This window comes from Antechinus flavipes, chromosome X (assembly GCF_016432865.1).
Source record: "Antechinus flavipes isolate AdamAnt ecotype Samford, QLD, Australia chromosome X, AdamAnt_v2, whole genome shotgun sequence".
In the NCBI taxonomy this organism is placed as follows: Eukaryota; Metazoa; Chordata; class Mammalia; order Dasyuromorphia; family Dasyuridae; genus Antechinus; species Antechinus flavipes.
In genome coordinates, this window is record NC_067404.1 from 7614684 (window position 1) to 7626909 (window position 12226).

Consider the following 12226-nt stretch of genomic DNA (forward strand, 5'->3'; position numbering starts at 1 on the left):
TCTTCTGTAAAACAGGATGAAAATCAAAAACGATACAGGAAATGTATGTGCAAATGTATGTGCTCTTTGATCATTATTGGAGAGACAGTCCACAAAGCCAATGTGAAAGGCAGGGAATGGCCCATCAGTATCTCCGACTGCACACAGCCCAAGCCGGGCGCATTCTGTCTCCGGAAGCCTTTCCTGCTCCCCTCCCCCCTTTCCCCATTCCTGTCTGGCCAGGGCCTTCAGCCTCCCTGTCTCTCAGGCTCCCTTCCTCCCGCCTCTCACTGTCTGGATCCGCCGCCTGTCTCCCTGACATCTGTCCCGTGATGTGGCCGCCACTCCGACTGCAGGCCCCCAGCACCTCACTCCTGGGTGCATCTGCCTGCCCGAGGCTCTCCCTCCCCCCGCCCACCTCAGCTGCAGAGCTCTTCCTGAAGGGCCTCTCGGAACCATGTCCATCCCCCATCTCCATCAACAAACTCTAGTGGCTCCCTACCAACTCCAAGATCCAGTGCAAAGTTCTCTGGTGTTCAAGGCCTTCAGAAGCCAGGTTCCTCCTAGCTTTAGTCCTGTTGTCCTCCCTGACCTCCCACCGCCATATTCTGCAGCAACACCCGTCTCCTCGCCCCCCTTGAACAAGAATCTCCACCTTCCCAATCAAGGCATTGTCCGTGGCTGTGAGCCCTTCAGGAATGAGCCCCCTCCTCTGCTCTGCCTTCTTGCTTCCAACCCCCCATTTCCCAGCTGCTCGTCCCAGAAGACGAGGTTAGCTTTGGACATGGGGAAGTGGTGCCAAAAGGACACTTGGGTAGAGCTCCCAGCAGGCTATGTGGGAGTGGGAGTGGGAGTGGGTGCGTGTGCAGAGAGAGAAGGGATGACCGCAGCCCAGGGGTATGGATGCGATGCTTCAGGACAGAGTCCGGGGGAACAGTCACCTTCAGCCCCCCCCCCCCCAAATAGATATGCATGTTCTATGGGATTGGATTAGGAAACACACACACACACACACACACACACACACACACACACACGTGCATGTTCTCTCTCTCTCTCTCTCTCTCTCTCTCTCTCTCTCTCTCTCTCTCTCTCTCCTACAGATACAGACACATCCACACATCCACATCCAGTCAGTCTGGTACGTTCCAAATCAACCAATTCGAGGAGCAAGCCAATCTTCAGGACCTGGTGGGAAAACCTAGCTTGGGACTCCAGGAGCACTCGGCCTCCAATCCTCACTTCCTCCACCTCTTTGCTCAGCTAGGTGAACTCCTCGAAGCCTCCAGAAAAGGATGGCCTCAGATCAGATGAACTCTCTTATCCCAAGGGTGGCGAGGACAGAGAGTCTGACTGTTGTTCACAGAAACTCCCCAGAGGCAGAGCCAAAGCATTGAGGAGATACAGAGGTGTGCAAAAGGATCTTAGAGGATGCCCAGAGGACGATAACAACAGCTGGAGCTGTACGGCCGCCAAGAACAGGAAGGCCGGGAGGCCCAGCAACAGATCTGTTGGGCAGCCCAGTCTGCCGGGTTCTTTCTCCCAGGATCCCCAGTGCCCCCAGCCAACATCATTCTAGCAATGGCCAAAGTCTCACCATATGCTTTACTCAAATCAAACTTCAGATGATGCCTACGGTCCGAGTTCACCTCCTTGGCCATCTATCCTTACAGACCGTCTCTCTTCCCATGATCCCAATGTGCCAACCCCACCTCTCAAACCCCAAAAAGGCAGGAGGGAGGAAAGGGCCTTCTACTTTACAGGCTCCCTTTGTGATCTTACAACATCCTTCCCCTCAAATAATCTTCACGCCTTTCTATTTCTCTGTGTGCACACTTCCTCCAGTAAAACAAACTTCCGGAGGGCAGGCTTGTTGTGCTTTTCCTATTTCTAGGGCCCAGGAGAGTCCCCGGCCCTGGATAAATGCCCCATAATCACAGAATTGCAGATTTTGCAATTGTTTTATTCAAATTTAGAACTGGAGGGCACTTGAAAGACCATCTTAACTAGCTCCATTTTACAGATTAGGAAACTGAGGCCAAGATGCCAGAAGCAATGAAAACAATCCCAGTTCACATCTCTTGTCCTCTATTCCAGCTGGTGACAAGTTCTGCCAATCATTCCCAAAAATGGGGATGGGGCATGTATTAGCAATTTGAGGGTAGGGGCTGATTCATTATTTTGTCTTTAAAATCCTGGTGCCTGAGCATGCTGGGAGCTTATGATAATGCACAGCGATCAATCCAAGAAAGCCTCTATTACTGTGCTTAGGGGAAGAGAAGTTCTTCCCACTCTCCGTGCCCACTCCTCCGCAAGGACTTCTGGGTGACCCATGAAAGAGCATCGGTACTTGAGACCAGTCAAACCCAATGGTCATCCCTCTCACTCCAACCCCACCACAGCCACTTCTTTGCCTTCCCAGCCTGCAATAATTCTGTCCGTCCCGTAAACTATTAGCTGGGTGAACCTGGGCACATCACTTGGACACTCATTTCCTCCTCTGTAAAATGGGGATAACAGAGGCACTTCTGGGCAGCTAGGAAGCACTACTGTGGGTAGAGCACTGGATCTGGAGTCAGGAAGAACTGAGTTCACATTTTGCCTTACACACTAACTGTGTGACCCTGGACAAGTCAATTAACCCTGTTTGCCTCAGTTTCCTCCTCTGTAAATTGAGCTGGAGAAAGACATGGCGAGCTAATGCAGTACCTTTGTCAAGAAACCTCCAAATGGGATCAGGATGTGACTTAAAATGATTGAAAAACAAAAAAAGAAACACTTCCCTTGTTTCCTCCCCACCTCGCACTTTTGTGAGACATAAAGAAGCTAGCAGGGATAAATCTTCAAGTACTATATAAATACTCTTAAATGAATGGAAGACGTAGCACCGTCTCCACTGCTCTGCACCAGGGACTGCTCAGGAAGAGGCAGGGGCAGCGAGCCTCCTGCTGTAGTCCAGCATGTTCTCAATGAAGCGAGTGAAGGGCTGACGCCCAGCGTCTACAGCCGGCTGTCCGGGCTCCTCCGGCTCCCGGGCAAGCTCCACATCCCAAAGAGCCTCCCCGGACCACGGACAGCACTCTGGACTGAATAACGGCCCTTCCCGTGAACGTGGCGCCTTGCCACAGATCACCAGAGGCCTTCTCTTCAGCTCCTCCGCATCCACTTGGTCTGAGTCCCAGGCAAGCAGGCCTCAAGGGGCCAAGCTCCTAGTGTAACCTTCATTATCTATAAATAAGGGCTTCTAGACGACACAAAGACACCTACCTGGAGAGCAGGGAGCCGGCTCTGCTGGTTGGGAATCACTTTTAAGGAGATCGTTCCTTTGGTTTCTTTCTATTGGACAGAAGAAGAGGAAACACGAAGCAAATGCAGGAATGAATAACATGGCTTTGTTGAGTCTCTCAGTGTCTTCAGGTATGAGAGAAGAAACAAGGAGACAGTGCCCTCAAGCTGTCGGCCGCTGGCTAAGGTAACTGCGGCCCCCCCGTGCACCGTGGGTGCCGGTTGTGCCTTCTGCTAAGGCCGAGGCAAACCCTCGCCATCCACTGACCAGCGAACCTCAGTGCTCCCCTATAGAAGCTTGGAACACGCTCCCAACGCGTACATTTACCTCTCATCCAAATCTCGCCTGTGAATCAAAACTCGTTTTATACACACCGAGAAAGGGGAGGCAACATCTGCCTTCAGGAGGCAGCCATTCAATTAGCTCCCAAAGCTACGGTGGGCTTGGGACTGCCGAGGGCCCCCATACCTACCATCACCTTCTGCAGCTGATCCACAGAATGGTTGGTCACACTCATGCCATTGATCTCCAAGATCTCATCTCCCACGTGAAGGGAGCCTGCCGGGAAGAGAAAACGAACTGAGGACAGGAAACCTGCGGAAAGCCAACTCAACGTCTTGCTCACTTCAGACATAATGCCGTATGGGCACCAGAGGCTGGATCCAGAGCCAGGGGTGAGGGGCTGCAGAGGGGAGACTTCCAGCTCTTCCATTCTTACAGCCCAGTCAAGGCCTTTTCTTCCACATGAAGGCAAAAGCCCTCCCCCTATCCTGGGATTGTAGGAATTTCAGCCAGCGCCCCGTTTCTGTTGTGGGGCACGAGTTGATAGAGAAACCCCAAGGAGGGAGAGGAATCAGAATCAGCCACGCACCCCTCAATCTGGGGGCTCCCCAGCATCTTCCCAAATCCCAGAGCAAAAAAGACATGATGCGGGAAGGCAAGATTTTCTCTAAAAAAGAAAACCACCTTTGCAGAGTAACTGGCATTCTCAGTGCCCGTTGTGGACACCTGGGAGAATCTTCCATGAGGAGGCAAAGGCTATGAGAGTGATATGGGGGTGGGGAGGAAGGAAAGGCCAAGGGAACATCAAAGGCACACAGGAGGAACTCGGGGAGAGAGGCAGGGGACCAGGTCTCAGAAGCAGGAAGTCAAAAAGTCTCGCTTCCGCTTCCATTTGGAAACACCCACGTGTGGCCGAGTGACTCCTGGGCGAGGTACGGCTTCCTCCTGGGCCAGGCTGTGCTCCACAGCGAATGCTGGGGCCGCAGGGGGTCCAGGCCCAACCAAGCTACGTGGCCTCCCACCGCCAAGCTCTCCCTTCGGAGGATACAAGCTCCCCTCGCCTCCCTCTACCTGTCCACCGCCCCCACACCCTCTTAGGCCCAGCTCAAGCTTCAGCTCCGCTAAGCTTTGACGGCTGGCCGCGATCTCTGAATGCCAGTTTTCCCTCTGGGCCACGCACCCTAGCACTTTGCTTCCCTTCTTCTGGACTCTCCCCTTACAGCCCAATGGCTGGCTGCTCCACAGAGGAAAGCTCTGGAGCACTAAGAAATGAAATGTCCAAGATCACACAGCTTTTAGGCATCAGGGGCTGAACCTGAACCCGGGCCAGTCACGGTAGGTCATAAGCCGGTGTCGTGTGAATTATTTCAGGTTTCTTAAAACTTCTTTTACACTTGAGTCAGGGATTACTCGTGTTCCACACGATACTTGACATGTATGTTAGACTCTAAGGTCCTTGAGGGCAGGTGGAATGGGCTGAGGCTCGGGTTGATGCACTGAGGTCCCAAGCACGTGAGGCTAAATAGTCATTGGACTATAATCTATTAATATATAAGCTTGGAGAAAGAATGGCCCCGCCCACTCTTTGTGCAAGTCCTGATGTATTGTATAGGAAATGATGTTTTTGGTGGGTGGAGGCAGGGGAGTGGAGAGGGAAGCAGAAGGAGAGACTGCTGGCTGGTGTCTTGTCACAGCTGCTCACATTGCCATTGCGATGGCCCTTCATGTCTAATCCCCCTCTGCTAGCTGGCTTCCTGTGGCAGCTGCCCATATTGCTATCACAATCCTTCTTCACTGCCCATATTGCTATGGCAATCCCCCCTCACCTCTACTGAGAATAAAGATTGAAGATTTTCCCCTTAATCCAAATTCCTGACTCCGCCTGATTTTAAATACACGGTCATCACAGGCAGGGACTGTGCTTTTGCCTTTCCCCGTCTCCCAGCGATCAGCTCGGCACACCGCCTGGCACACAGTAGGTATTTAAGAAGCGTCTGCGACCAGCGGCCACTGGACGTACAGAGCGGATGGTGGACTGGGCTGCTGCCGATCACTTTGGCACGGCTCTCCCTGTTAGGTCCAGGAGTGGTGAATATTCCTCCAGGATCCCCTACCGGGCGATGGGCACACTCCCTCCCCCACACCAGAGAAGGGTGCTCAGGGCAACCCTGAAAGCTACCTTGTCTGTGAATCATGCCTCCATGGAGAATTCTGGCCACCATGCAAGACTGCTTCTCATTCAGCTTCAGAGTAATTCCCTGGAAGAAAGGAAAATGTCGAGGGCCCTTCACGTTAAGGAAGACGGGCTGTGTTGCTGTGGCAGGCTCGGCCCCAACAACGACAGGGGCTATTCCAAAAACAGCATCTTCGCCTTCATCGAGCTACCCGAGGTGTTGTTTGTAAAGTGCTATCAGTCTCATCTTAAAGATGGGCAGACTGAGGCTCTGAGAGGGTGAATGAGTTCAGTTTCTTTGGCCAGTGTTCCCTCCGCTGTACCACAATAGGCCTCCTTGGGCTTCTTGGGGAAAAAATTTAGTAAGTGGGCAAGCAGCTTTGTGAAGTTTCCTATTTCTAGCCCAGGGAACATTTGGCAGCAGGAAGGAACCCATGATTACGTACTTGCCCATCATACTCTAGCTAAAGATAATTTGATCTGTGCTGGGGGGGAGAGGAGGGGCGGGGAGAGGGAGTAGGGAAGAAGAAGGAGGGAGAGGGGAGGATTGCCAACCAGCTCACCATGGGCTCCTCGGTGACTTTCTCAAATTGAATGAAGCGGACTTTGCGTGGCTCCCGGTGGCTGCCGTGGCCGGGTCCAGGACTAGCTGGTGCAGCAGACCCATTGGTGTATATGTCCTCAGTCACAGCATTGGAGGGAAAGGAAGCAACCTGGGAAGCGCAAAGTGCCCGTTAGAGTAAGGCCTTGGCAGCAAATCTACCACAAAGGCCCCTCCTTCCAAGAGTCAGACGGGCAGCCCGAATGACGCCCGGCCGGCCCCAGGGCCACAGGGCACAAGTTTTGTTCAACCAAAGGAGGCCCTTGGAGGCTCTTCTCCCCACAAGTCAGCAAGGAGCCCTGGGAGACACTGAGCCCACACACAGGCCAGACCAAACACAGGCTGTGTGGGTATGCCAGTGTCTTCTTTACTAATGTCTTACAAACGATTCCTGCTAGAAAAACTAAGGCCGGGAAGAGGCAACGGCAAAGGGAAGCGACTGGAGTTTGGGACACGCGGGGCGAAGAAACCGTATTCTCCCTCGACGGGCGGTGGGGTCCAGACCAGTTTTCAAGTGGAAGATCATGAGGAAAACCAGAAAGCACAGTATTTCCGAACAGGGGGCCCAAATCCACCCAACGTGGCAGCTGGGAAGAACCCCCGAGCCCAGAAGGCCCTCCCTTTTCTAGAAAGGGAGCTATCTCCATTTTTTGCTGTCCTCTTCACTCAGGGCCAGGAGGAGAATTCCACAGCCCCTCCTTCTCTGAGATCCCCACCACCTGCTGACGTTACAACTGTCTACAAGTTATCACTGTTCTTCTCAACGAGTTCAATTCCTAACTCACAGTATTTTGCTCTTCTTCACTCCACACCTCATACCCAGTGACCATCCCTCAAGTCATTCATTCCTCAGCTCCTCACCTGTCATGCTTCCATTTCCATATTACTTCAGCTACCCAGAAGTTGGTTGCCCTTAGGACCCATGTGACCGTCACCTGAAAGTGATCTTGAACTCTTAAAACTCTCTCAGTGTATGACCCAGCAGCCCAGGTCTCATTGTGGTCCCTTCTCTCCCAGCACATCACCCAGGATCACACTTCACTTTTCCCTCTCAAAACCTTGAGTCCGGAATCAGCATTCTTAACAATGTCCTTCACGCCCTCTTCTCCCAATCTCTGGACTTTCAACTGTTAGCCAGTTCTGATTCCGGTCTCCTGCCCTCACTCTCTCTCTCCTCATGGGTGCACTGTTGCAGAAAGTCATAAAATCTTGCTGACTGGGTTCGCTTGAACGTCACACTCTACCTAGAACTTGACCTTCTCACTAGACGATGACCCTTCTGCACATCTCCCCACTCCATCCGCTGACTGCATTCACTTTTTTGGTGAACAATCAGAAGACCCAGATGCAAATCCTGACTCTGCTGACTGTGTGACTTGGAGCCAATCACTATTCTCCTCATTTACAAAATGAGATGAAATAGATAGCTCTCCAGTTTGGAACTATGCTCAAAAAGTTATCAAACTGTGCATACCCTTTGACCCAGCAGTGTTACTACTGGGCTTATATACCAAGGAGATCTTAAAGAAGGGAAAGAGACCCGTATGTGCCAAAATGTTTGTGGCAGTTCTCTTTGTAGTGGCCGGAAACTGGAAACTGAGTGGATGCCCAGCAACTGGAGAATGGCTGAATAAATTGTGGTATATGAATATTATGGAATATTATTGTTTGGCAAGAGATGACCAGCAGGATGAATACAGAGAGGCTTGGAGAGACTTACATGAACTGATGCTGAGTGAAATGAGCAGAACCAGGAGATCATTCTATACTTCAACAACAATACTATATGAGGATCAGTTCTGATGGACGTGGCTCTCTTCAGCATTGAGATGAACCAAATCAGTTGCAATAGAGCAGGAATGAGCTGAACCAGCTACACCCAGGGAAAGAACTCTGGGAAATGAGTGTGAACCATGACATAGAATTCCCAGTCCCTCTATTTTTGTCTGCCTGAATTTTTGATTTCCTTCACAGGCTAATTGGACACTATTTCAGAGTCTGATTCTTTTTGTGCAGCAAAATAACTGTATGGACATGTATACATATATGATATTTGACTTATACTTTAACATATTTAACATGTATTGGTCTACCTGCCATCTGAGGGAGGGGGTGGGGGAAAGGAGGGGGAAATTTGAAACAAAAGGTTTTGCAATTGTCAATGCTGAAAAATGACCTATGCATATGTCTTGTAAATAAAAAGCTATAAAAAAAATAAAAATTAAAATTAAATTAAATTAAAAAAAAAGAATAGACAGCTCTCTCAGATCCCTTCTAGGTCTAAGTCTTAATCAGTAACCTTGAGCTCATCTGAGTGGTAGACTTCCAGTCCTAGGGCCTGAAGTGAAATCCCAGATCTGTTATTCTGGATATCAACTCAGGCACTTTTCAAGGACTTGGCATTCTCCCCTGGACCATCTGGATGGCAGACTAGCTCTCCAAGGCACTTTGGAACATCTACATTTCATGATCCTGCCACCTGTAGGAACGTGGATTATCAATCATTTCCTCTTGTTCCCCTCCTACCAAAACCCACCAACCCAAAACTTCTGCTTCCCTTCGGCCTTAAAAAGGCATTTCTAGACCTTGCTGCTGTCTTGTAGCTTGGTCCATTTGTACTGTCCAGCTTCTACACTCCATCCTCTCACTAACTACTTTTCCATTCCTTTGTAACCTGGACTTCCCTCAGATCCAGCCTCCATAAGCCCCTGGGTGCAAGAGTACTGGATGTAAACTTGTAGGATCACTAAGCTCATCACAGAAAATAACAAATAGGAGGGAATCCAAGCAGCCTAGAAAGACCTACACGAACTGACGCAGAGTGAAGCAGAAAGAACAATAAAGTGAAATCGAGTCACACTACGATGATGACTGATTTTGGCTTCCCTTTCCTCCCTCCTGCTGGGAACCCAAGGGCCTAGAAGATGGAGCCATGGCAATCCGCTCCGCTGTATTTAAATCAATCCACCGGCATTTACCAAGTATCTGCTATGTGCCAGGCTCTGTGCTGGGTGCTGGAAAACAAATATAATGACTGTAACGACTCTGAATTACAAAGGCAAGCTGGGGAAGGAGATGTGACAGCCAAAGGCCTCTATCAACCATTTGGGGAGTTAAGAGGAACTAGGTTTAAACACTGCTTTGCTCTTTCCTACCTCTTGTGATCCTGGAGAAGCTGCTTCATCTGTAAAATGAATGGAACTAAGTGATTTCTACAGTCTCTTCTAGCTATAAAAACGGTATTCTCCTACCAGTGCCACTACTCATTGCCAGCCTTTCTCTTGGGCCCTCTTCTCTCTTAACACTTTCATCCTTGGCAATTTCAACCACACTCCTCCATTCAATTAACCTCTCTACAAAGATGACTCAATCAATGAGTCTTTTTAAAAAGTCAATTCTGTTTTCTTTTCAGTTTTGAATTCTCTCCCTCCCACATCCTCTTCCACTACCCATTGAGAAGGCAAGAAAAACAAAGCCCATTACAAATGTGGCTAGTCTTTCACATTAGTCACGTCTAAAAATAAGAAAGAAGGAAAAGAAAATCCGCCCCCATCTGCCCTGAGTCCATCCAATTTCTCTCTCTCTCTGGAGGCGGAGAGTTGTTTCATCATGAATTCCCTGGAATTATGGTAGGTCACTGTGCTGATCGGCATTTCAAGTCTCTCGCGGTTGTTTGTCTTGACTATATTGCCGTATAAATTCGACAAACATTTCTTAAAGGTCTGCTATCCTGCAGGCTGGATGATGATACAGAGACAGTCCTACTTTAAAGGAAATTCTACTCTGTCTATTCAGCCTTCATATAGCTAGCTGGTGCAGTGGATGAAATTCCAGGTCTGGAGTGAGGAAGACCTGATTTCACAGACAAATCACTTGGCCAATCTGCCTCAGTTATATCATCTGTAAAATAGGAATCATAATAACATACCATCCAGGATCGTTATAAGGATCAAATAAAATAAGAATTGTAAAGCCAAGACTTAGCATGTGCTATATAATTTCACCTCCTTCATTTTCCTTCTCCTTCTCTTTATTATTAATGTTTTTCTGAATCCCAGTCCCACATTCCCATGTACCTGAAAGCCATCTCCATGGGGAAGTCCTGTTGGCAACCCAGGATGAACTTATCACATAACCCCCAAAAAGCCATCCTTCCCACTAGAATTAAAGCACATTAGGGACAGGGGCTATTTCCTTTTATTCCTATGTATTCAGTGCTCTCTCTATCACAGAGGAACAAAAGCCTAGATCTTAAGATAGAGAGATCCACAGAGGTTGGTCACTGTGAAGAGGGGACCCCCGAACTTGGAAAATCCTGGAAGGAGAAAATCTTCAATTCTGTCTCAATAAGAGACTTTGCCCCATGTCTTTTATCTTAAATGAATTTAAGTTCCAACTGCTTGAGCGGGGAATGATGTGGGAAAGATTAGTTTCTAGATTCCCATCCCCTCCTAGTGAATGTAATTACCCTTTGACACAAATCCTGGTGCCTTTGAATTCCAATAGAAGAACCGGACCTGTCCCAGCCCCACCTGGATCTGAGCCAACTTTGGGGCTACACCCCAAAGCCCCTCGAGCTAAGTCTCCTATTATAAAAAGGCCACGCTGGGAACCCCTCTTTGCAGAGATTCCAAACATGGTAGCCATGTGAGGACCCTCTGTCCGCTGGACCCTCTGTCCGGTGCCCTCCTTATCTCTATCTTCACCTATCTCCTTACTTCCAAACCCAATAATAAACCTCTTTTATCAATCTAGCTCTCGGGCCAATAAATGCTTTTATTGGGAACTCGCGCCGCTACTGGATCCCATTTACCGCCGTATCCTTGCGCCAAATCCAAGGGGGTTGCAGGGGAGCTTTGCTTGACTCCCTGTACCCCGAACCTGCCACTAGACCTCAACTAAACCCTAATTTCATTTAGGTAGCCCAAATCTAGACTTCAACAACTGAATCATCCTTCATTTGACAGATGAAGTGTGATGACCGCGTATTTAAAATCAGCCGGAGTCAGGAATTCAGGTTAAGGGAAAAATCTTCAATCTTTATTGAAGTGAAGAGGTGAAAAAGGATTGCGATAGCAATATGGGCAAGAAGGATTGCGATAGCAATACGGGCAGCTGCGACAGGAAGCCGGCTAACAGAGGGAGATCTGAGCTGAAGGGCCGTCGCGATAGCCATCTGAGCAGCTGAGTCAAAACGCCAGCCAGCAGTCTCTCCTTCCCCTTCCTTCTCCACTCCCCTGCCTCCACCCACCAAAAACGTCATTTCCTATACGACACATCAGGACTTGCACAAAGAGTGGGCGGGGGGCATTTTTTCTCCAAGCATATATTTTAATAGAGTATGGTCCAATGACTATTTAGCCTCACGTGCTTGGGACCTCAGTGCATCAACTCAAGCCTCAGCCCATTACAATGACGATATTCAGTCCTAGGCAGGTTAAGTGACTTGTCTAGGGCCATAAACTTGGAAGGATCAGAGGTTGGAGTTCAACATAGGTTGTCCTAACTCAAATTATTCAATTTATAATAAATTAAAACCAATTTGCTAGTATTCAGTAAACCCAGAAACCACAATTCCTAAAGCGAGGACTCATTATTCGACAAAAAATTGCCCACAAATTGGACAGCAGGATGGAAGTTAGATTTAGATCAACAAGTCACAACTTCTATCAAGATAAGCTCCAAATGAATACATGACTTAAGGTCACATCATAAACAAATCAGAGAAATGGGGAAAAAATTTACTCATCAAATCTGTGGAGACTTAAGGACAAAATAAAGGATAGAGATGATCACAGAAGATAAAATGGATCATTTTGATTACACAAAATTTAAATTTTTTTGTACAAATGCAATAAAACTAAAATTTAAAGGGAAACAATTAACTAGGGGAAAACTATTTGCA

The 12226-nt window shown here is 48.8% G+C and overlaps 1 protein-coding gene across 1 annotated transcript in view; it reads right to left on the minus strand.

Annotated features, from left to right (window-relative positions):
* MPP1 (MAGUK p55 scaffold protein 1) overlaps window positions 1-12226 on the minus strand; it is a 68871-nt gene that overhangs the window by 22673 nt on the left and 33972 nt on the right. Inside the window, exons 2-5 of the mRNA XM_051967749.1 lie at window positions 6284-6433; window positions 5727-5805; window positions 3738-3823; window positions 3247-3315 (exon numbers count right to left, since the gene is read on the minus strand). Of these exons, the coding sequence (XP_051823709.1) occupies window positions 3247-3315; window positions 3738-3823; window positions 5727-5805; window positions 6284-6433 (384 nt within the window). The remainder of the gene's footprint in view (window positions 1-3246; window positions 3316-3737; window positions 3824-5726; window positions 5806-6283; window positions 6434-12226) is intronic.